The 26,371-nt window shown below is 35.9% G+C and overlaps 1 protein-coding gene across 1 annotated transcript in view; it reads right to left on the bottom strand.

Moving 5' to 3' along the window:
- Positions 1-4,923: 4,923 nt before the first annotated feature.
- The window catches only part of MALRD1 (MAM and LDL receptor class A domain containing 1), a 236,253-nt gene continuing 214,805 nt past the window's right edge, over positions 4,924-26,371 (bottom strand). Inside the window, exons 36-40 of the mRNA XM_031503816.2 lie at positions 16,386-16,459; positions 16,203-16,293; positions 7,832-7,907; positions 6,095-6,151; positions 4,924-5,345 (exon numbers count right to left, since the gene is read on the bottom strand). Coding sequence (XP_031359676.2) covers positions 5,244-5,345; positions 6,095-6,151; positions 7,832-7,907; positions 16,203-16,293; positions 16,386-16,459 — 400 coding nt within the window. The 3' untranslated portion in view covers positions 4,924-5,243. The remainder of the gene's footprint in view (positions 5,346-6,094; positions 6,152-7,831; positions 7,908-16,202; positions 16,294-16,385; positions 16,460-26,371) is intronic.

Genomic DNA, 26,371 nt, shown 5'->3' with positions numbered 1-26,371 from the left:
ATAAATTGTAAAAGTAAAAATTAACTCCTTTTATGATGACATGGTGAAAGAAAAGGTAAATTTTAAAAAACTCATAGAGTTAGTAGTTGTTGGGTATTTTAGCTTGTGGTCCATGGAGGGCCAGAGGACTGAAAGAAATTCATTGTCACATAACAAGCTGCTCTAGTTTACCTCCTACCCCCAATTTTCACCACCTGAACACAAGTTTTATGTTCCTGTATTTAGGCTGAATGCTATATTGCTTTTTGGCTGTATTAAGATGAGGGCAAAAAAAAGTGGTTTTATAATACAACAGTAAATATGTTGTAAATTCCTGGTGTGTTTAAGGTTGTGTTCTGATCTATTCCCCTGTCTCCCTTTGAGATGCACCTTGAGTATTGTAATAAAAATAAAATGCAAGGCCACCAAAACTAATATGCTCTACAGTTTATCATATCTTAGTAGTCACATACAACTATCGTGTAGAAAAGTGCACCTCTTCTTTATAGGCTTTTTTTTTTTTTTTGAGCATGAAATATATCCCTAAGAACAATTATAGCTGCAGATGATAAATTAAAATCCAGAAATGAATATTAACTTGCCTGACATTTGTGAAGGTCTGTGGATGGCTGCTGCAGGAGCATGCACATTATGGCCACCCTTCTGGTCAGCTGCATCCCTGCTTTCAAATAAAAAGGGTCTACAATAAAAAGGGATCTACAGCTGATGAAGTGGTAACACTCTAGGAACAGTTTAGAATGATGTTACTATGTTTTTAGTATTGTGTTTCCTTCCTTTGCTGCACTTTGTACTTCATCCTCACACAAGTGAAGAGCGATTTCCTGTTCACTAGTCTTAGTAACTGACTGGTACCTCGGAGAATAAATTACTTCTTTTTAAGTTCCCAGCAGAGGAGGAATACTGTTCCATGTCAGGTGCCAGAGTTCTCACATGCTGTAATCTACGTGAAGCAATACAGCCCACAGTAGGTTTTTCTGCTTAGATGCTTAGGAACTTCCATTTTTGTTCTCATATGAATTCTTCCCACCCCTTCTCCTTCTCTTCCCACACACAAACTGAAAATGAAAAACAGAAGATGGGTTTTGACAGATGCTTTACTGCAAGTTATATGTATTTATTAAGCTCTATTATGTCTAATTTATACAAACAGAGAGGTCTGGAAAATTATTGTGTATTAGATGGCATTTCTGGGCACACATGTAAGGAAGAATATCTAGTGAAAATCTTCCTATTACATACACACATTAATGAAATTTGGAGTTAATTAAAACAGTGGGATTCATATTATTAAATCTGAACATCTCCATTACAGGCATAATGTCAAGTCTGTTTTTACAGGCAACAGGAAGAATTAAATGACAAGCTTCTAGAATTCAAAGTACTGCATTCTAGGGTAGGCATCTACCTGATAACGAGATTAATTTAACCCCTGCCAACTTGATAGCTACAAAAAGTGGACATTTTTGCAGCTTCAGTATTTATATATGGCAGCATGTCTGATCAAGATGCAGTGGATCAGATCAAAGCTCTAAGTAATCCGAGAGCCTATATCCAGCTGTGTGAGATGCAGAAACAGGTAATGAAAAGTCAAAAGCTGTGCCTGAGGCCTCAGACACAGCGAGCAAATAAGGAAGGAACTGTAAAAGGGAGCTGAGGACACCTTTGGCTTCAGAATGATCTCAAGCAGACATGCATGGCACAGGCTGGAGACAACTTAATGGGGGTAATGATGTCAAGAGGAGCTGGGTACCACCAACACCATGGAAAAGTAGGACTACAAGAAGATTTAGGTCAAAAAAGACTTCTAGATGCCACATAACCCATTCTCTAGATAAAAACTATAATACCTTCAAAATTAGATCATGTGGGTGATCAGTTCTATCATTGCATAGTCATCAGGCTGCTGCAGGGGAAACAGGGAAAGGATGAGAGAAATTCACCATCAGCAAACACCTGGACTACACCCATGGGCATATCCACTATAATGACCAGCAGATGCAGGAAAACATGGAGGCATGGGGCAACCATGCAAAAACACAGATACAGCTGCACCAGTGCAGCCACTGAACCCAAAGGGGAACTCTGAAAAAGGCTTGAGCCCCGCAGTAGTGGCAAGGAGAATAATTCACAGCCATATATGGTACTTCGGGTTTTGTAAACAGAAGATCCTGCTCCCTGTCAACACTGCTTCCAAAAGTGCAAAGCAGGAGCCAGTGGCAGATGCCAAGGCAAGTATTGGAACAAGATCCAAATACAGTGATCCTTTCTGAGACGAGACCTGGGCATCTGTGTATGAAACATGATTGTTGATATGTACCATAAATAAATCTTGGATTGAAATGAAGATTAGCCCAATCTGAGTGATATAGATGCTTGTATTCTTTATGATTGTGAGACCTCAGAAGCAAAACAACTGTGAGAAGACCATATAGAACACACTGAAAGTGGTATCTAGTTTTGTTAAAAGTAAGCCTTGTAATTTATTTCTGCTGTTACCTTGGATCATTGATATATAAACATGTTTAAATTAGACTAAGTATAGTATTCGTTGTCTCTATAGAGTATCCATCTTCTAATTTATTTCCAGAAAACAGGTCACTCTGAAACAAGTAATTTTTATTACATAAAGTTAATGGCAGTATCAGCATAAGCTTAGAGGGATATTTAGTCAGGGGATATTATAAATGGGAAGAACAAATATATGTAAAAATGTAACAATATCTTATCCTGTATATTTATATCCTGTATATTTACTTTAGATTTGTTCTTTAGATTTTGAAATTGAAGCTGTGGAAAGGAAAACTAAGAATATGAATTCTATGAATTTGGTTTGCAGTACTGAAAAATTTCAGAAAATAAAAAGTTGATTTTTTGTCTTAAAAATTTCAGTCTGAGGCTGTTAGCTAAAAAAAACCCCATATATTGAATATAATAAAAACCTCTTATTTTTCATGAAATAAGAAGAGAAAAAAATTATTGAAGTTCAGGAAGATTAAAAGTCTGAATTTTAGCACTTTCTTTGTAAGCATTCTGTCACTAATAAAAATTGAAAATTATTTTGATAAAAGGCCAACTTTGTTTCAGAGATTATCTGGAAGAGTCACAGTTCTCTCAGAAGATAATTACTGATGAGTAATATGATATTCCCTGAGTTCTTTTACAACAATTCTTTATATTCATCTACTTTTATTTGGGACATTAAAATATGAATACCATAAACAGTAAAATAAATGGTTTTCTTTTCATGAGAGAGAATGTGATAAGATTCTTACATTGTTAATTTTATCCTTTTCATTAGTGTAACTTTTTACAGCTACACATAGCATGACACAATGAATGGAGATTTAAGAACTATAGCACAATCAGCATTTTAGTGTTTAATGAAATTCTGCAAGTAGTGCTAGTCTATTGCAGAATAAATAGACAATTTGAGTACATTGGCTCGACTATGTAAGGATGTTCAATGCCTGTTTATAACATGGAGATCAATCATCTCACACAGATTTATCAAAATATCAGTGTTCAGGAGCTGGAGACACTTGGCACTTCCCAGAATCAAATGTGTTCTTTGTGTCTCAACCTAACAGGTACAAGTTTAAATAAAAAATTCTATGTTTCAGTTACACTAAACTTGTTTCAGAAAGAAACAGCATGTGTGATCACATTTCCTTATTTAAAACCCTAATGAATAACATTTGGCAACTTTCAACTAGATGGCATTAAGGCAAGTGTGTGTATGAATGCAGCAGAGAGGCACTTGTGAGCATATTGATGGAAAGGTATGGGGACAATGATGGGCAAGCATCATGCCTTGCTATTCCTAGTAACCATGAAACAACATGACAGTCAGACAAAAAAAAAAGTTTAAAAATAGTTCTGTGCCCCCAGGTAGGAAGATACATAGATATATATATAAAGATATATAGATATACAGAAAAATACAGGCTATGGTTCTTCTACAAAGAAAAAATGAAAGAAAATACCAAACCCAAACCAAGAATCTCTGTGCATAATGGAATCCATCATGCACGGAGCTTCTTGGTTTGGGTTTGGTGTTTTGGTTTGGGCAGGCATCAGGATGCTTTTCTGTCTGGAGTATCAAAAGTCTAATAAATGTCAAGCAATTCTGCTCTCCCTGAATAAAGGTATTAACTGAGATACCATCTACACTGCAGATGTCTGTTTTTATGCAATTTGTAGGAGTTTAGTAACTTTCAGACTTGCCAATGGGCTTAAAATTAAGCAGGCTGTAGAAATACAGAAAGGGAGAAAACACAAGCACAGCAGGAGCACTTAAGCCTTCAAGCTAAAAATGACAATTGTGTAAAGCAAGTGGGTATTATGGAAGATGACATTTTGTCAGGTTATTTAAAGTGTAAACACTGTTACGAGCTGTGCCTGGTACCACAGAGGATGACAACTGAAATCACAAGGCACTCCAGAATTCTTCCCCGATATTTTTCTCATGGAGGCATGGGCTGACATAAGTTTTAGCTGTGTGGGAGGCCAACCTATTCAGCAGAAATATGGTTTCCTGAACATGCCAGTTTCCACCCTCTGTCAACCACTAAGCTAAATTTATCAGGAGCACTGTGGTCAGAACTACAGAACTATAGAGTTGACCAGAGAGAAATTTGGTCAGATATAACTATCAAGGTAAATAATGAAAATATTTTTAAAAAATAAGTGTATATACTGGTGTGTCACTGAGCCAATATTCAAATCTATGATTCATGACCAATTTTGATTTAGTTTGATATGTTTCCAATTTTATAGAGGCTTTTCTTTTGCTTCTGCATCTTGGAGCACTAAAAGAATCAGTTAAAATCCCTTTCTAATGCAAAATTACAGAAATATTTAAGTAATAATTTCTCAAATAATGGACATAAAATTATTATTCCCAAGCATAAAGAATCTGGATTGGTTCACACATTTTATTAACATACTGGAATTTGAACTGCATGAATGTAAAATGAATTAATAGTTATAATTATCAATCTCTTTCTACACCAACAGAAATGACAGAAGACTATGTATAATTATGGTTTACTTATGTATGGATTCCATTTTTAATATAAATTTACTTAATAAAAGTAATTGTTTTAATAAGAGTTATTCTGTGATGAGTTATTCATTCATACTGCAAATACTACAGTACCATGACACACTTCCAGATCTTATAACAAATCTTTAGTCAAAGAGTTATGATAACTGTTCTTCATCACAATGATCCTTCATTGTGTTTAAGTTTTCAAAGAGCTACATAATTTCTCCATATCTTCTGTTGCTACACCATAGAGAGGATTTGGAAAAGAAGTAGCATTCCCATTTTCATTAAATGGATACTAAAAGAAAAAAGATAGAATGAAATTTAAAATCCAAGTGATTCAATTATTTTTTAAAAATGCACATATAAATGACTATAGATTCATTATGGAAGTAGCATTTGAAAGAAAACTATACAATCTTGGAACATTTTTAGACCAGACTTTCAGCTGAATAAAGTTAGCATAGCTCCACCAAAACAATTACCTACCACATGCATTTGATCAAGTAATTTAACCTACTTCTGCATCTGTTTCCACCTTTTTCCCCCTTGTCTCCAGAGCCCTTGCTCCAGTGTACATTTAGTATTATTTTAGGCAATCTACGTACAGTAGTATAATTGCAGTGGATCACTAATTTTGGTACATGACATTGTAATTTCCTTTTATTCAAGGATATGTTTATAATTTCCTTGATTGAAAATTGTATGAGGAAATAGATAACATGAACCCCTCAGGTAAGGATTTCAGTAATTCTAAACATTTTTTTCAGAATCTGCCCAGACTGAAACTTATTGAATTAGCTTTTGGTGTAACAAGTAGATATGAAGAGCTAGAATTGTAACAAGTAGATATGAACACTACTAGAATTGTTATTATGAGGTCTTTGCCAACCAATTCAGCCCTGGTCATCTTTCTCAGATTTCCAGAGGTGCTAACAATATAAGTAGCAGTACACCATTGACTTTAAGTGAGATTTTTCCCTTTCCTCTGCAAATGAATTTCCATTACTAGTCCAGCACATATCCTAGAAATATATTATTACATACCTCATGCCATGGAGAAACACTGATTTGAACAGCAGATGAGATGGCATACCTAGGAGACTATAAAAAGAAAAAAACTGCTTCAGAATATTTTTAGTGAGCTGAAAATAATATACTCTGCCATGTGGTGCCTGGGTAACACACTCTATGGAACCAAATTTATGAGGCAGTATTATGAGCCAGAGTAGAGCTATGCTAAGCCCACATGATTTTAGTGTTCAGGAAGGTTCAGGAGAACTGTTCTTTATGAAGCTCAGAGACTCCCACAAGGGCAAACTTGTGAGTATTCAGCTGGAGACAAGAGCTTTTGCTCACATTTTGTCATCTCTTTTGATTGATGATACACCATTCAGATTTAGTCTCATCAGACTTGGAGAAAACTCATAAGGCCTGTTTTCTTTTAAAATGAAGAATTAGTGTAAACATGTATTTTCCCAGTCTTAGAGAAAATAGAGGAAGTTCTGGTACATGGCTGGACTTCAATCACAATGCCTGGGGCTGTCTTCCATGAAAATGTCTCTCCTGACTCTGTGCTTCTGTTTTTCAACTTGCTATTAAATGAAACCTGTCAGGAATCTATTTTAACTAAAATAATAATGTCCTGATGAATTGGACATGATTGTGATGGGAATATTTCCAACTTGGAGCTCTCACAAACTCCAACCTATAAGTGAATTCATTTGATCTTATGTCTCTAAAATCAGGTATAAGGACCTTTTTACAGAAAGTAAATGGCATGTCAGAGTTAATCTTATTCAAAGCTACCGTTGAATCTTATATTATTGACTGTGCAAAGGACAAGGAATTTTTATTTTCTATTTCAAATCATGCTAGCTCTTTCAATGCTAATAAGGGTAGAATCAAAATGAGGGCAGGAAGAATATTTAAAATATTTTCTTTGCTTTTTTTTCTTTTTACTCCAAGGTTCTTTGTCTATATTATTTTTAATTATAAACAAAATATCAGAGATAACTTCATTTTAAAGAAATAATTTATTTCTTGTTAAATTGAAGATATTAATTTTAACTATCATTCTAATTTGATAATTAAATCTTGCCTTCAATTCTTTTGCTGCAGTATGTTCACTTTTATATACATATTTTATTCAAAAAATTCTTTGTTATTATATCAGTCTCTTAATTTTGATCAGCAAATGGTACTAGGGAAATGTGTGGCCAATTGCTTGTTTAGTGTCAAGGTGAAGTTTACAGTGATGGGAATTGTGATGTACATTTAAGGTACTGGGGAGGACTAAAAACTTTTTTATTCAAGTTAAGTGAGTGTGCAAAGGCAACTTGATTGCCAAATCATGCATTTTGTATTTTTATTATTGTTGACGTGTTTCTTTTGTTGTGTGTTTGCTTTGTTGATGGTTTTTCTTGGTTTTTTTTTTTTTTAATTTTATTTTTGTTTGTTTATTTTACAGATACAAAAGGAGATGAGTCCCAACGAGTTTATTCTTATCTCTATGTGGGTAAATAATTAATCCAAACCACTTTTTTTCCTCCAAATCATCAGCCTACAGTAATGATAATTATAAACACTGAGATGTTGTCAAAACTGAGCTGATTTCAGCCATTACTATATTTTGAAAATGCACTGGAACTGATCTGAATATTGAGTAAATTTTTAATTCTCAATTATTTTATTAAATAACATTCACTCAGGGATTGCATTCTTTTAATGGAAAACTATTTGAGGACTATCTCACATTTTTCTGAACATATAGAGGCAGCTTACCTTTACTTTCCCAGATGAACTAAGGTCTTTGTACAATGGATTGGCAAATGAAGAAATAGCAGTTTCTTGCACTTTCCTTGGGAAGTCAAACCAAGAAAAAAAAAAGGAACAAAAATTATCATATCATACAGGACATCAAAGAACTGAACAGATTAAAGTTAAAGAGAATTGAGTCCAAAAAAATAGGTGGCTAAATATATTTACAACTTAGCTCTACTGAAATTAATGAAATTAAACCATTATTCTGGATAAATAATGTCTAGGGTAAAATAATATTTTTTCATTTGTTTATTCTAAAAATTATCTATGCTTCTGGACGTGCATAGAACTATTTAGTATATATAAAATGCAGGTATAATGCTATACATTAAATAAAGCATGAGATTACCTTAAAAGCTGCATTCCTATAATTTCTTTGCATGCGATGAGATCATATTCTTCCTATGTTTTGCTATCACACTGACAGTTCAGTGATAACATAGTCTTAGGCTCCAAGTTCAAGAGCACTGCAGTTATTTAATTATTATAAGTACTCCAGTTTTCCAATTAACTGGGAAAGAACTTGCATTTTGGGTCAAAATCATCAGCATCAGTTTTAAAGCTATACAAGGTACCCATACTTTTTGCTAGAAAGCCAGGAATATTCATTTGAGGTATTGAAGTGCAAATTTTTCTTTAATTAGCATAATGCCTTAAACAATTTATTAGGTTATTAGGACAATTTTGCTATTTATGGATCTCATGTCCATTACCTCATCTGGAGGTTTAAAGGTATGCTTTCTTGATAGAGGTCTTCCCATGTCCCATTTCTTTCTGGAAGCACTTATGACCTGTGCAGTTAATTGTATTTATTCTGCAAAAGCAGATGGGCATGGAACATGCTGCCTAGATCTAAATTTTTTTCCCATACAGATGACTAGTTGTTAATATTCCATGTTGGTTGAAATCACAGAATCATGGACTCATTTATGTTGAAGAGAACTCTAAGATCGCTGAGTCCAGCGTTTGACTGATCACCACCTTGTCAGCTGGACTAAGTGCCATGTCCAGCCCCTTCCACCTCCAGGTTTGGTGACTCCACCTCCTTTGGCACTCTGTTCCAATGCTCAACAACCCTTTCAGTGAAGGAATTCTTCCTGATATCCAGCCTGAAGTTCCCTAGCACAGCTTGAGGCCATGTCCTCTTGTCCTGTCACTTGTTCCTCAGAGAAGGGACTCACCCCCACCTGACCACAACCTCCTACCTCAGGTAGTTGTAGAGAGCAGGAAGGTCTCCCCCGACCCTCCTTTTCTCTTTTCAGGCAAAACACTTCCTGCTCCCTCAGTTGCTTCTCATAGGAGCAACTAAATCTCTAGACTCTGTACCAGCTTTGTTGCTCTGGACTCTCTCCAGCACCTCAATGTCTTTGTTGTAGCGAGAGGGCCAGAATCATCAAAGCTGTGCCAATACTACATAAAAAGCAACAGAGGTATTAGTTAAAATTACTGAAGAATGAAACAGAAGCTAATCCTTGCTTCTGAAATGATGCATTTAGTTGTTTTGGGTTTCATCCACAGTTTGTGAAAATAGAAATCCGCATGTACAGCATTCTAAGACAAAAAATTTCTCTAAAGCTTCCCATCAATCTTGATGATTGAGAAATAAATTTTGTTGTATTAAAAAGTGTGTCTGTTCCAAAGCTGCACTTACAGGTTGTCTCCCTAGAATCTGCTAGACAGGCTCTCTGTTACTGGGGTAGGCAGGATAGAGGGGCCAAGAGCAGTCACAGGAGCACAGCCCACAGAGATGTTGGGAAGGGAAGCTGTTCCCAGTGGGAGCCACAGAGGAGACACTTGGATGATTTCTGTTGCAAATAGCTAAAACCAGAATGGCTGCTTGGGAGGAAGACACAAGCAAGGCACAGAAATATTCTACCTAATGAATTAAATCAGGGCAAGAAACTAAGTTTGGATTTTAGACTATACCAGACATGTCTTCATGAAATTTTTCACAACAAGACTGTCAGAAAGCAATTGCTTCTAATGCCAGTCTCATAATTTATTTTGATTACCTGACACAACAATGGGGAGAGCTGAATATTTGAACCTCAGAACTTTTTCATTTGATTGAATATTAACTGTAATAAATAATGATATTCTGATTAATTTAGTTTGCTTAGTGAAGCAATGACAGATTATTTATATGCTTATATTTGCATCCCAGTCCTCCTGAATGAAGTCCAGAAAATGTGTACAAAATTTATTTTTTACTCTAAAATTGAAGCAGGGCTCAAAAAATCTAAGGCCAGAAGCAAACTCAGATGAGAAGATTTTAAGGAGTTTGGCTCTGCTTGTAAACTAGTGCCCAAAGGGCCAGACTCGAATGCCTTAATTTTGGTGCCTCATTTAGACATCACAAACCAACTGGCCTAAAAGCATGATACAGAATTAAGCAAATCAGTTCGCCTTAGAGTAAGTCAAGACGCTTCCAAAGGGCAGCACAGGTCACACAGTTCTCAGTGTGAACCACCCTTACTGTGCCAGTAGGAAATGGCAAGGACAGGGATTGGTCTGATTCTCTTTCATCACTCCGTTGAACTTGACCAGCTTGTGCAAGACATCTGCACAGCTTATTTAGGCAAGAACACGCTGAGTACGGAGGTCTGTCCTGAGGGCAGGAGGGTGCTGAACACAGATCTCCACCTTCCTCTGCAAGGAGGAGAACACAGAAGGATACTGGGCCAAACTGTGGGCACCAGAGTGCTGGCCAAGTTCTTCAACGTGTTTTTGGTTGCTGTGCTTAGTGCTGAAATTGGTCCTGTCTATGTCTTAAGCAATAAAATTGAGCCCAGCAGATTTCAGGTGTCCTTCCACTCTAGATCTGAATAATGAAAAGCATATGTATTGGTCACTGGATCTTAGGGATAATGGGAATTTTATGGCCCAAAATATGGGCATTGATTGAATTTATGCACCAGAAACATAGATGGAAAATGAACTTTCTCAATTTCTCTTCTGTTCTTATGAACATTTTTGTCAAAATTCAAAAGTCACCTTGAATACACTACCTTACGTAACTTATGCTACACATACATACACAGTATATAAACACATAGATGCATACATATGAACATGTTTATGCAAACTTATATATGATTACCCCTGTTTGTGAATGCAGCAAGCAATTCTTTCTAAGGGATACCAATAGATAGCCTTAAAATGTCTAAAATATTTTCAAATTACTTAAAAGACTTTAAAGAATTTGTAAGAGAAAATTTAGCCACATGTTTACACAAGTGCTGTAATGTATCAAGTGGATGAGGTAGTAACTTCAGAAATAAAGCTAAAAAAGATTTTAAAAAGTATAAAATACTCAAATATGTGTGTAAGATAGTTAAGAGAGTACTGAGTTTTCTAATATAACCAGAAATACCACAATAGGAATGGAGAGAATTAATCATCTTAGGCTGAGGTAACATTAGGCATAGCTTTGCTAAGCTCATCTGCATTCTTTAGTAGCAAAAACTACTGCCTTGCCAGAGATTTCTCCACTACAATTTCACAAAGATAGGAAGAAGTTTTATGCTCCACAAAATACCCACCAGTGTATAAACAGACTGCTGAGTAACACCATCCTTGTTAATGGAAAATTAAAGTATCTAGATTTAACTTTTTTTTTGATGCAAGAGCTCATAATTTTGTACTTTTCAATATACCCTTAAAAGAAAAAAAATCTTTAATGCAGAACACAGATTTTTAGGAAAGACAGTACTGGAGGAATGCTTATCGCCTGATTCATAAAAACAATGACAAAGTCCTAGTCAACCAAAGATTTAATTACAATTAAGGTACTAATTAAAACAATCCCTTAAAAGACTTTTTATAGGTGTGTTAAAGCTCATTTCGTAACAGAAACTAAAACTCAAGATCTTAATTTCCAAAGCATGTTTAAAATCCTTTTAGGTTTGCTGAAGTAGGCTATATTTTGCACATCCCATAAAATAAATAGGAGGCATGATGCAAGGAGAGAAGACTTTCCAAAAGCTGCATCTAAAATAACGTACAGGTCACTTGGATGTTTGATTCAACTGTTAATACACTGTATGGGTTTCCTAAATACCGAAAAGGTACTTCGTACTTTTTGATACACTTTGGGGAAGTAATTTTTCTTTTATTAAATCACTCCTTTGCAACTTTCATCTTCGTGATCTTGAAGGCTACAAACTACAGAGACTGGCTGTGCTTCAGTGTGTTTCCTCATGTTTCTGTGCAGTCATTCTATTGTGGTGATCCTTCAGAACAACAATACTCTACAGAAGAATGAATGGATTTGGATAGCAGCATTGGACTAGTACAACAATTCCCAAACAACACTTATGGCTAATGCTTCCAAATTTTGGTTTACTTTTTCCCATAAAAAGGAACATTTTTCTCCCATTATACATGAACTGTATCTGTCTCTGTTCCAGTTCACAAGCTGAAAACTATTCACTAAATGTCATTATATTGTCATTCTGTTTATGTCTTTGAGCTATAGGAACAGAGGGACAGCCAGCAATGACCTCTGGCAGCCCCTCAGATCTGTTGGGAGAGCTTGCCTTGGAATACACCACCCGTTCCTTCACACGAGACCTCCAGAAGGGTATTGTCTAATTGCAGAAAGCCTGGCAACAGAAACTGGGAATCATAATTTTAAGTAAACCTTAACTATGGAGAAAGACAAAAGCACTGATCTTGTTTACCCTGAAGAAAGCAGCCTGTAAGGAGGCATGACAACTGCCTTCAAGAACAGAAAAAGCTTTCTGCAAGGAGGAATGATCTGTTATTGTCCATGGTGAATAGGAAGGAACTTAAATGATAAACAGACATATCAGTAGTTGGAAAATAACTTTTTAACAGCAAACTTCTTTCTACCCAGGGTACCAATATAGCCCGAGGATGCCATCAAATTAATGTTGCTAGAGGTTTTTAAATGTGAACTCAGGAGTGATACAATTGAGTCAGTGATGTGGCAGGATGAAAAATGGCCTCTGTGGGCCCTTTCTTCCCATGATTTTCTATAATTTTAAAATGCTTTCTCATAACACCTCAGTTTTTCACTCTTTTGCTTGTGTGGCAAGATACACTGTTATATGCTTTGGAAAATTTAATGTTCTGTGTTCATTGAAATTGACAGGACTGATAATAGCTGTGGTTACATTGGCCTTGCAGTGGATGGCACAGTTCAGGAACAAAAAAGAAACAAACTGAGATGATCCAGGGACATTGACCTGATTTGGAGGCAATAGTAAAAAGGCATAGAATAGCTGGACAGAAAGTCACTCAGTTTTCCCATTTTCACATTTCAAAATACAATAAAGCCTTAGAAGGCAGCTGCAAAAAAATGGAAACTAAAATGAAGCTTTGCTTCTATTTGGTCAATGAAGACAGATGTCACTGATAGAGTGGAGCAACTGGCAGCCTTCCCTTCTGGATTAGGGAACATCATCTCTGTAGTGCAAACATGAATAATAGAAACTCACAAGCTTCTCTGATTTGGGGTTTCTGTACAAAAGTTTCACATATCCCCAGCTGGGGACTGGGAAGTATCTGATATATCTGAATGCTGTCATGGTAATGAAGTATGCTGCTGCCAAGCCATGTAAAGCTGCTTTTGTCCATTAGGAATTAAACTTACATGATGACTTCCAGTAGCTCCGACTCAGTAATAGGAGTGTTTAGAGCCTGCAGATCAGAAACTGAATTCAGAAAAGGAGAAGGAGATAGAAAAGGGGAAGCGGGACATCCATTCTGGGTTGAAAGGAAGGGTTAAGGCAGTATTTATTAATGTTTCCAGGGAAGAAGAAGAGGGACAAATGTGACTTAGGTTCCCACTGCTGTTAGTGACAAATTTCTAGCTGTCAATCACCTGAGATACCCAGCCTACCCCAACTGCCTCCTACCTCATTTTATGATCAAAAAAAATAGTTCTATTGGACTCTTAAGCTTCTCCAGCTCTTGTGCACATTCCTATATTATTTGCCTTGTGACTTAGATGGACCTAAACAACATTTCAAGATATCATGGGAGCTATCACCTGCAACTCCTAATGTGCCTCTGGAGAACCATCTGCTAGTGCCTGCATGGATGGGTCTATGTAGTAAAGTAAGGGGACACTAATAGAAATTACATAAAAATATCTGACAAAAGAATTTATCGAAAGATAGTAAATATGGCCTCAAGCATGTGAAAGCTTCCCTAGAGTGACTCTAGTGCCTAATGACTTTAAGAAAATGACATTACTCAGGAGTCTAAAAGAAGACGTGAAAATTAACTATAGGAAAGTATCATTTATGAGCCAGTAAAATCCTCTCATTCATCAAATCCCTTAAAAAAAAAAAAACAGGAGTAAAATTTCATGCCTCTGTGTGGTGCTGTCACCTTGTACATTTTACAGACTTATGCAAACACAAGTCACTTCCTATTATAAAGCCTTATCCTAAAGATCCAAACTTCAGTACGTTAACATTGGCTGCATTTTGACTAGTCACTTCTGATTACTGATTAAGCAGTTCAGGAATAACTTGCCTTCTTGCCTTCATTTACTACTATGTTTCCAGTTGTGATTTTTGTATACCAAATCGTGGTGGGCATGAGGTAGTTGAAGAGGAAGAGCTTGGATGAACTTATCTTCTCAAATTCAAAGTTTCCAATTTCATTGTTTTCACAATTTCAAACAAATTGCCATTTATTAGCCAGATTATTTCTTAGCAATATGCCTATAAAACATTTTAACTTACATGTTAAGTTGACTGTGATTAAAAACAAGGAAAATGAAAAATTTTATTTGCAGTGTGGCCAAAATGATTTGACAATCTCAGTTTCTAGTAGACAAAATTTGTAGTCCCAAAAATTTCCATCATCATAACTCACCTTGCTGGAAGCTTTAATGAAAACGATCAAACGATAAGCTTTGTTTTGGAAACTTTTCTAATCCTCTTTTTCACAGCTCTGATTCTCTGCATATCAGAGCTGTGGTATACTCTTAGAGCCATACTAAGAAGATCATAATTCACCCCTGTTTCATACCTAATAGAACCATAGCATCACATTGCAACAGGGTACAAAAAAGACTACTTTTTTTTTTTTTAGCATAAGTAATTGCAGGAAAAGAAAAAATATTCCTAAAATATAGATTTATGGGTAAAAGAGATGAAAATGGCTGTGCAGTAACCTTTGACTAGACATTTATGAAAGAAAAATGTAGAGGGAGTGTTGAGTGAGAGCACAGAAGTATTGTAAGAAACAACAATATTTTTTAAATTAAAAAAAAATTCAAACTTTTTTGAGAAATTAAACTATTTTTTTTCAAGGATAACTATAGAAATCACAAAAAAAAAAAAAAAAAAAAAAAAAGGCAGCAGCTCTTCCAGTATGAGTAATTTTGCACTTCTGAAGTTCTTTTCTATATGTATGCTTTGGCAGGTTGTACTAATGTGAATTAAGTAAATCTTAAAGCCCCATGAAATTAGATAAGGAAATGTTATTCCTGCCTTAAAGAAGAGGAAGAAGATATAAGGAAAGCAGGTGAAGCTATGCACTCAATTAACAGAAGCATAACCAATAAAGGTTTCTGCTTCAACATTTTGTTCTGTGTTCATAGACAGCTCTACCTGTCAGGGGAGCATGCAGAGATAGGAGACATGTCAGCAGCAATAATGTCAGGACAGGAGTCTGCACAGTTTAGTAGATACTTTGGGAGATAACAACGTCCCCAAAGAGAGGAAAGTCTCTAGCAGAGAACACGTTTGAAGGAAAAGAGACAGCTTTGAAATGAATTCTGGAGAAGTAAATGAAGGGCAAGGAAAATCTAACAACACAAAAATGGACACGGAAATGTGCAACAGGAATTGCTGAAATGGAGGAAGGGACAGTGCTAGGTACTTGCTGGCAGAGAAGGATCTAGCAGAATAAGTTGAGAGATAGGCAGAGAAGCAATACAGAGGTTAGAGTAAAATAAACAGTAAGGGAGGAGAGAAAAAGCAGAGATTATTGAAGGAGAGAAGAACCAGAGATTATCAGAGGGATGACAAGAAGGGCTTGTAAATATATCTGTGAAATATTGAATTTTCAGTTGAAGGCATATCCTAAAATGCTCTAAATTTTATAATTTAAGAATTTTCATATAATGTCACAATCAAAACATTCTAGGCAAGCAAGCCATTGCTCATTGTTTCCAGACTGGGTCCACTAAGGTCAGCTTTTGTTGCAAAGTTACATTTTCTGCTTAGTGTTTTCATATGAAGACAGACTGTGGGGAGATTCAAAAGCTGAAACCAATGAGCCTGGGCAGTTGGCCATTGCTCTGTGCCACATTTGTGTCTGCTATATGCAAAATAAAAGTTTTACTTACATTTCTGGCACTTTCTTCCTCAAAAGAAAATACAAGGCAGCAGCTGTAATTTTAATCAGTAAGAAACCGATACCCAATCCAATCCAAATATCTGCAAAATCAAAGCAATCAAAGACAGAAATAAGTAAAATGAAAGACTCAAAGAATGAATTTAAAGATATTACTTTCTTTTTACAGACCTACCATTTTGTAGATTTGGAGTCTGAAGAGGCTTAGCACTTATGTGGCAACGGTTTCCTTTCCATCCTTTTCCACATCTGTGAATAAAACAAGACTTTTTGAAGAAGGGAGGAGAAAGGATCATAAACAGTGATGAGCGCAGATGAAATACCAAAGTTTTGAGCACTTTTGCCAGTGACTAAAGCTTATCCAGGGATCACAAAGAGCAGCATCAAAGTTAATATAATGGAATCTAAGTGAGAAATACACAAAGAAAAGTAAAAAGATAGAAAAAAATAAAACTAAGTTCAAAGATTCAAATTGGCTTCCTTTTCCATCATATTGCCATCATATTGTTCTCTCACAGCAAAGTAAACTTGATTAATTTCCATGTATCTCCCATGTGAGGGTTAAATACATTTCTGAATTGAGGGACTGGGACCCTAATATAGAGAAAGACACACATTTAGAATATGAGAAGAATATTTTTCTCTGGTCACATAATTTGCTTCTCTTTTTTTTTTTGTTTTTGTTTTTTTTTTTTTTTTAATGATACCTCTCCAACAAATACCTTGTCAAACCAAAGCTACACTTGACTGCAGCCATATAAATGATTCCAAAATTTCTGTTTGGTAAAAGTGACCGAAATATAAAATATCTGACACAAGCTTTGCTGTATTTTTGCTTAATGGTTAATCATGTTCAGCAAAAATGTCTATATAATTTGTCACTTTAATTTGCCTCAATTAAACATTTGTATATTTGCTTTTATTGTGGCTTTCTGTCTCCATCAGAATGAAGGGACCCTGGCACCTAGGTGAGGGTCAGCTGCCTTTGGTGAGACACATGCAATTTGGGGAATCTCAAAATGGTTGCAGCATAAAGGGTTGTTAGGGGGATGGACACATACTGACATATGAATTTCAGGCACCCCACATGGTGTTTGAACCCCATCCTGAGTGTATTGATGGAATGACTTCTACCAGCTTTCTAATTATATGCATGGATGGTGATTTATTAGCTTCATACATTTCAAACTTTTTTAGAAGGGAGTATCAGAAAGAAGTGATGGTAGCAGTCCAGTTTCAGTCCTACTAATGTCAAATGCATGGAAAATTCATTTCACCTATGATTTATTTCTTTACAGTTTCATAAACTATTATTGTGGGCTGGAATGCATATTGAGATACTTTCTAACTCTAACATCACAATTTTTTTCTGTAGTCACCACTTTTTAAGATGTAATTTTGAAATTGTAATTTCTTCTTAAATATATAGTATGAAACCTTACATATACACAATTAAATCTTTATATTAATGTTCTTTAATTTGAACATGTGAGAGAGGACTTCATGCTATTTGCCACAGTTTAGCACAAGGTATTGTCCACATGCCTTACCCTAGCAGCTGCACACTGAGTTAACCAGGTATTTCAGAGGGACAGGAATACTTCATTTTCCCAGGAAATTACTAAAGAGTGCTGGATGTTGGAAGAGAAAGGGTGGGGTGACAGGAGCAGCAAGAATCTGTAGATGAAATGATAATTAGAATCCTTAAAAGATCAGGGCATGTCAGAAACCTGATTGATATCCCAGTTTCAGACACAACAGGAAGGTGATTTCACCAAAGACCAAAAGTGACTGTTGCACAGTTTATTGCAATTCAGTCTATGATTAAAACAATTCTGGGCAGAGACTGTGCCTGAAGGGAAGTACCAGCTCTACTTGAATACAGTGGGCAAAGAGAGATTTTATTTAACCCATTTACACCACAGATGGGTTTTCTGTGGTTAAAATGTTACCTTATTCAAGGTTACTAATTGATATACTAATGAATCCTAGCTTTAGAAATTAGAGCCGGTGGCATATTCTGACATGCTAACACTAAAGAAAAAATGGTATAATTCCAGCTGACAGCTCTGTCTGAGTTGGAGACTCATTGTATTTAGTGACTGAAAATACCTGGTCTCTTCAATCCTTCTTCTTCAGTGTAGTACAAAAAATCATGTTATTCATAAGCTGTTCTTTTATGCAGACTGATGATATGAAAAGTGTCAAATTGCACCTGGGCTGACACCAAGCTCTGTGGATCCATGTAGAAACATTGCAATCTGCTGGTAATCACCCAATGAAAGAATTTTCTGATTGCTCTCAATTGTATAATTTCTTTTCCCCCTGTTTGTCAGATACTCTGTTGAACTAGATATGATTTTAACCAGAATTGGCCTCTTTCTTGTCACTGCAGAACTTACTTGGCTGTAAAAGAAAGAATAGTAATACAGATTTGCAGCTGTGCACAAGCACTACTCAAAGTGGCAAGAAGAGGTGCCATTTGCTGGTTTGGAGGCACCAGGACATAATTCATCTCAGAGTTGCAAAAAGGTAGTTCTCATAAAGCAGGTGTGTGTACTGGTAGGACTGTAGGAAAATTCTACTACACAGAAATATCTAAATATATCTTCATATGCTGTGTTTCCCTTTATTGATGGAATATTTCCACATATTCATGCAATGTTTGAATTGTGGGTAAAAAAGTTAAGCATCTTTAAGTTTATCTTCCTATACACACAGATTTTATGATCAGCTAGTAACTCCCTTGGCTTGGCCATTCATTCCTCTTTAAATCTCTGAATGCTACATGACACATACCATTAGGAATCTGATGTCAGACTATCAAGGTGTAATTTTGGCCAGTGAAATGATTTTCCACTGTGTCCATCTAGGTGGTTACCAAAAGTGTCATTGACATTGGCTGGGAAAAAAAAAAAAGGGTAAAAATGGATAAAGGTAGAGAAAAGATAATATCTCTGGAACCTGGTAATTTATAAGGACAAATTCAAAATCAAACAGATGGAGAAAATGTTGTAAAGCATGAACCATAGGGACTATTTTATAGGGAGAGGGAGGAGTGAAGGCAAAAAAGATGAAGATAGTAAAAAACAATATAGCTAATCTTCAAAGACCAGGATGGAAAAGGAGTGCTAAACAACAAAAAAATTGAAGCGTGAGTATATAAGTTGGTTAAGTGCTCCCACATGTATCTTCACACATTAATTTGTTTGTTTTTTTTTTAACTGTGGTAGGGAATCTTAGCCATTGTCTCTGCCACTCTGGTAAAACATAAGACTGTCATAAAAATCTGGGTTATAAATTGGAGATTCATTCAACCCTTTATAAGATTTTTTTTCATTACTAATAAATTCCATCTTTTCATGTTAAAAAAAAAAAAGACAAGAGACAGTAAGAGTTACAGCTAGTTTAGAAGCCTGCAACTTTCAATGAGGCTCCAAGAAAAACTTGGGAAAATTGCTCATTAATACCCTTGGCTCTCAGCTGATACAAACATTGCCTCTGGCTTTTAATGAAGCCAAGCTTTTCTGTTCCCAGAATAGAGGGAAACTTGTCTTAAGTATTCAAAACAATCTTGTTTCATAGATGTCTTGCAAGATTTTGTTCCTTTTATATCTATCATCTCTAGAAACTAGCTGACTACAGTGATAGCTGTGGTGGAGAAATCACTCTGTAACTTGAGAGGAAAGGATAGAATGAGATTTCTGGCACCAATATCTGCCAATAACTTTGATTAGAGAAGATAAGATAACAGTTCTAGACCATGAAGGTAAATAAAATATAAATAGTTTTTACTGAATAACTCCAGCTATTTCACTGGACTAGAAAGCTGAGGGGTGCTTTCAAAACAAACAAATATTTTAGGCATGGTCTTCTATAGGACAGTTGGAGGTTTTGCTACGAAATGAAGAATGAAAAGCTTTCACAGATCTGAAAATGCTATACCACTATATGTTATTTTATATTTAACAAATTCCAGAAACTATTGCAGGCAATAACCAACCAATCAAACTAGTTGGTTAAAAGCCATGCAAAACTTACATGAAAAAATGCAGAACCTATCATCCTTAAGAAATGAGACACATGCACCCATTTCTCTGAGTCTGACTCTCCATGGCCTTCTGCCTGTGCAATCCTTTGCAGCTGTGTTGTTGTGTGGGAGTTGAAACGATGCTCTTCTCATCTAGTGACATTTCCTGTAGGCTTCACACTCTATCCAATGTGTGAAGTACTAGACAGTTGATAAAAACTGGAAGAGTCCCTCTTTTAATTGAGGAATAAAATAAAAGTATTAAGGAAAAAAAGGTGGCAAGGACAATCATGGTATTAGTTTACAGTGATTTTGAGCAGATGGATGAGATTTCCCTAGGTGTTTGTACTGAGGACACAGAATAAACAATTCTATGCTTTTGCAATCACAAAAACATAAGTCTCAACCCTCAGACTTCTTCATTTGACTGTTACTGCAAAATTGTATCCATGAATAACAGTAATAATACCAGGCATCTTTATAGGAAATCCAGTCAAACTTCACCTTAGTAGTGTGAAATCCTTGAGACAATCAATCCTGGAGTGAACTTTGATTAATCTAGCAGCACCAGTGAGAGCAGCCTTTTCATGCACCCAAGAGATGACTCCCTTGAAGTTCAGATAATGAAGAACACTCTTAACTACCCATCCACTGCTGAGCATGGACTGTACTTCTGGGAGGCTGGTAAGTTGCTTCTTCAAAGTCACAATTACTTTTCTCTCTGATGAAAGCAGCCAGGATATGCCAATGCTGTTGTGGTGTAAGGACCTTAAGGATTACAGATCAACCATGTCTTCTGGGCTATGTGTTAAATCTTCATTAGCAGGGTAATGGGAATTTTGAAGAGCTGCCTTAATAATCCTCTTCTGCTATTTTAAAGACGGACAATTCTGAAAGGACTGAATTTATCTCCTGAGCCATGAAGCTGAAATTCCACATTATTTATGTACAATTAATTTCCTTGGACTAATGACATCTTGTCTAATTAGCAGCACCACGTTTTGTACAAGTTTTAAGCTTATCTGAAATACAGATATAGCCATTTCAATCCTTTTAGACAGGAAACTCCTCCTAGTTGAAACAGAAGGAGCAATAGAGAAAGATAGATGAAATAGCACTTGAATACTTCCATCCCAGTGCACATCCTAATCTATTGTGCCTGACAAAACGTCTTCTGCTATTAGCAAGTTCTTACAGAAGAGTCACCCTGGAAGGGAGAGTGTTAACACTTCAGATTTGCTTCCAGGATTTCCAATTCATTATTCCCCATATACATATTGGCAATGCAGAGGAAAGAATTTAGCCTGTGTTGCTGCATCCTGTGCCTGCAGTTTTGGCTCATCTCACTTGGAATGTAAAATACAAATCAGACAAGGTGTCTGTTGCTTTCGATGTTCAGTAAGGGCATTTTTAATTTACAAGAACATGTCTGTCTAATACCCTGTTTCATTTCAGAATATCAAAGCCCTCCTCCATTTCCTATTTTTATTTGAAAATTTTCTTACAGAGGAAATCTAATCTGTTATGCCTTGTGCACGTTCAGAATGACCAAAAGTTATTCAGCCAACTATTCAGTGTACATGGTATTAACAATATATAGATTAAGGCAGTAATATATGCATGATTGTAGCTATATATTCTTCTGAACATGACTGTACACTTTGCAATATCCTTTAGAGAATGTTCTGGTGAATTTGCTCCAATGCAGTGAGCCAGTACCTTCTGTGTGAGCTCAGATTTGTCATTTCCATGTTACTGATGCATTTGCTGTTTATTATACATTACATGGGGAACATTACATGTGAGTGCTGACATTGTCTGGGAGCTGTGCCATGTATGCCTACATGCTGGACAGCTGCTTTATAGCAGTGCTGGCTGCTCCAGAAGTGGTGTTACAGTGATACAATGGAAAAAAAAAAACCACCAACTTCTCTTCAACTTCTCGTGGAAAACAGCATTTACATCTCTTTGCTACATCAGTGTAGAAGTTTCTCTGCTCACTAGTCTTTGCAACCAATATTGTGCAAATGAAGCTTCACTAGACTCTTGTCTGATGGTTTCTTGCTGATGGAAACAGCAACTCTTCATTCCATTATGAAGGAAGAAGCAAACTGTGCTTCAGCAAAGTAGTTATCCTTTTGCACACACACACCAAAGGTCCTCAGATGCTGTAAACCCCCACTAGCACAGCAAGGAACAGGAGAGGAACAGGAGCTCCCCCATAAATGGTCATAAAAAAAAGCTGACTAAACTTCTGAATAGAATTATATGGTGTGACTGTGTATGGTAACAAAGGCCTGGAATTTGAGGATGTATATATGGCTTCTATTCTGAAAACTGTTAAGACTCCTAAGTGGCAAATACAAATGAATCAACATGAAGGTATAGATTCTAAAAAAATTATAAGCACTCTGAGAAAAGATCTATGCATCCTCATAGATTATTCAAGGAAAGTAATGGCTCACTTTGTATCATAAAATCATGCAGTATGCATAATGAGTAGGATAGAAGACTTTTGAGATTATGGTGATTAAAGTCATATGGCAGAGTCTGAAAAGATCAGTTTTAATTTACACAGAAGATGAATGGGAGCAGATATGCTGAAGGTAAACAAAATGATATATGGTAAATGGAAGAAAAATCATGTGTTGCTGTCTATCTTCTAGAACATTCAATCAAACTGAAAGGGAATACATCCTAAACTAATAATAAGGGACCTATTTGTCACACAGTTGTTAGCTGACCCGAGGGAGTCCTTGCCCCACAGCAAGTCTTAAAAGCCAAGAACTTTGTGATATGGGGTAGAGAGAGCTCCTTTAATCAGAGAATGAAACTCTTTAGAGATTACAGAGCCCAATGTGATAACTGATGGCAATATGGAAGAAAATTCTTATATGGGCATCATTATCTTTTATATGTAACTTTTCTCCAGTGTGTGCTGGGAGCTACTCCAGGTTCTTAGCATGACACACTGATTACTCATTGCTCTTATAGCCACAATGAGAGGTTCTAATTACAGCCCGAGTTGAAAGCAGAACTGTTATAAAAAAGAAAGAGGTCAGTGCATCTAATTGCTTTTCACAGAGATATACAATGAAACTAGGGTAACCAGTTTAAAGGTTTGGAGGGGGACTTAATTCTTCTAACATTAAACACCTGAAAATGGAGGTACCTAGAGACAGTTTGGACAAACAGACTATGTGAAGTAAATAGACCAATCCTCACTGTGTCGTTTACCATTGTCTGTAACAGTGTCACAACGAATAATTCTGACTAAATAGGTATGTTTAGCTTTTTCACAGCTAGGGAAAAGGAACAAAACCTTAATGTTTGCTGTGAAATGTTGAAGCAGAAAATAAGCAATTTCTGCCTTTAGAATAAGAGGATGATGGTGAGATTTGTATAATGGACAGCTTGTGGATGACTTCCTGTTAGGCACAGGCAAACCCTCTATTACATGGGGAAGGATAAAGTCTTTCTCTAATGCCTGTTATTTTGAACAGAGAGGTTGGAGAATTTAAGATCAAGTATTTCTTCACAGAAAGTTGTTGATACATGAAAAGGCTTATATTTTATGGAGAATTTGAATTTAAATTTTAAAGAAATTCTGTCAGTACCTGAAACTTGCCTGATCTGCCTGATTTCTTTCTGGCTCTTAACCTAAACACCTCAGAACAAAGTAAAATTTTGAAGTTATCTTGATGATAATTACACTGATCTGAAAAACAAATTACTTTATTGTTTCCATAAATTCTTTCTGTTTCAGACCAGTGTCTGATAATGCATGACAGAGTTTTTTTCAGAGTGTTTAATCCTATCATAAGGAAATGCAGACTTATATGGAAATTATTTGCTGTGTCATTTGCTTTTGTGCCTTTAGTGTTTGATAAAATAGGCCCCAGCAGAATTCATTGAAGGTTGGTATGTGACATGAACTGTTTTATAGCTCAGATTTATTCAGCTACAGCAAAGAAACAGAAATACATGTTCACAGCAGATGGCCAGACCTGAAATCCGCCATTTAAACAGTTACACACCTTTTTATGCTAGCTTTTCCCACCACCTTAAATAATAGTTTTCTGATAACAGATTTTTCATTACTATATTACTGAGTTAAAAGCTCCTGTGGAACAAATTGTGAAGCTACTCCTGGCATTGAAAAAATAATTTTGTGCTAAATTCAGCAGGTAAATGACTATTGACTTAGCTAGATAATAAACAAATTTAAAGTCTTAAGATTTCTTAAAGAAAAAAAAAGTTATTTTTAAAATTAAAATTTCTCTAGGAAAAAAACAGTATTTCAACCTACTTAACTTAAAGGTCAAACCACCAGCAAGCATGTTGTTTAGTTCTAACTGATGCTGATGTGAAACATCCACAGAACAGAGAAAGAAACAACTTGAAGCAATGTAGTAGGTACAGTGATCACTGATGACTGGAGGTCCGAGTCCAAACTACAGCTGAGTCCTGAATTTCAGCCCACTGCTTCTAGAGCTGTGCTTTGCAAAAAGTGACCCTCAGAATACATGACTTTGTCAATAAAATAGTCTTATAATTTAAAGCCTGGTTAAACTAGACTTAGTAATTTTGTGAACTAGAATCAAAATATTGCATACTGTGAGCACTGGGCTGGCACCGTCTGCTGAGGGAAGTTTGGTGCAAGTACTGCAAGTGATGTGCTTAGCATGTAGAGCACTTCACCAGTGAGAAAAAGGACTAATCTGCACCTTCTCTTGTGCTAAGGAACCTTGGAGATTAAAGCTTTGCCCATTACCATTTGCCATATGAAGAGAAGCTACCCATGATGTCTGTATCATTACAGCAGCACCTAAAAGGTGAAAAAGTTCACACAAGAGATACACCTTAGCTTAAATCAGCTGACAGAAAAGAAGCAGTCCTTCATGCCAGCCTGCCCATCCATCTTGTTTCCTGGTTCACTCTTCCTCCTTTTTTTCTTTTTGCCCAATCTTACATGCCTTTCTTTCTTTGACCCTCTTTTGTTTCTCCTGTTCTTTCCCTTCTTTCCTTTTGCTCTTTGTGGAATGTGCATTTGGAGCTGATCTTTGATTTGTTCTTGAAGAACACTCCAAGTAAGGGAAGAATATAAAGAGGGCAAGAAGAGAATGAGGTAGGGAAACAAAACCTCTAGGAAACATGTTTTACATGTCTGTGTCTCAAATATAGACCTTAGCTGCAACTTTTAGAGGGCTGAATAGAGATTAAGGAATGACCTGACAGAAAGTCTGGCTCTGCAGATGTATTGACAGCTGGTAGCAACATTATTTTTTGTTCATAACCAGCAACGATTTTACATTTAAGCAAGATTAGGAAATAATGCAATAAATTATAGAAGAGACCTGTTCATTTCACAGAAAAAAAGCTTTTTGCTTAATTTACTATGTGCTTAATTTTTGCTTAATTTTCTATGTGATAGAACAGATAGGGTTCTCTATAAGTAGAAAACCTTATATAAGATCTGAATATATTTACAGTGGCTGCATTTTATCACAGAGACCATAATTTTATTGTCTTGTTTCTGCTAGATTATGGGTTGGGATTTTTGAGGTGTTTTGGGTTTTTTTTAAACTTTCTGTTTGTTCATTTGTTTGTTTGTTAGGTTGTTATTATTATTGGGTTTGGTTGTTAATTTTTGTTGTTTATTCCTTTTGAGGTTTTTGGGGGGTGTTTGTTTTTTTACTGTTTGTTTTTTAATGTTTGGTCTTATTGATTTTAATCAATAATACTAACTAACAGTACTACCTACTCACTATATTATTATCTGCATTATAGCTAAGTAAGAAATAATAGCTATTTATTTCAGTCACTTTGTGTATCTGCTTTTCACTGCAGTTTACCCTCTGAATAGCTTTCATGGGAATGAATCTACAATGTCCAGGTGAAATTAAATAGTAATTTTAAAAGCTTATGCCATGGAAGTGTTTTGACAATATTAAATACACACTTGGCACAAATAATATAAAAAAAGTTTTTAAATTATTTTCTTTCTTTTTCTGCTGCCCCTTTTCAGCACTGCTTCAGTCATTTTATCAGCTGAAATGGTCGGCTTTAACCAGAGTCTGCCAACACCAGGCATTGCTCCTGGCAGGTGGATTGTTGTATATATTGCAGAT

Source organism: Lonchura striata, chromosome 1 (genome assembly GCF_046129695.1).
Source record: "Lonchura striata isolate bLonStr1 chromosome 1, bLonStr1.mat, whole genome shotgun sequence".
Classification (NCBI taxonomy): Eukaryota; Metazoa; Chordata; class Aves; order Passeriformes; family Estrildidae; genus Lonchura; species Lonchura striata.
This window is presented reverse-complemented; position numbering and strand designations above follow the sequence as displayed.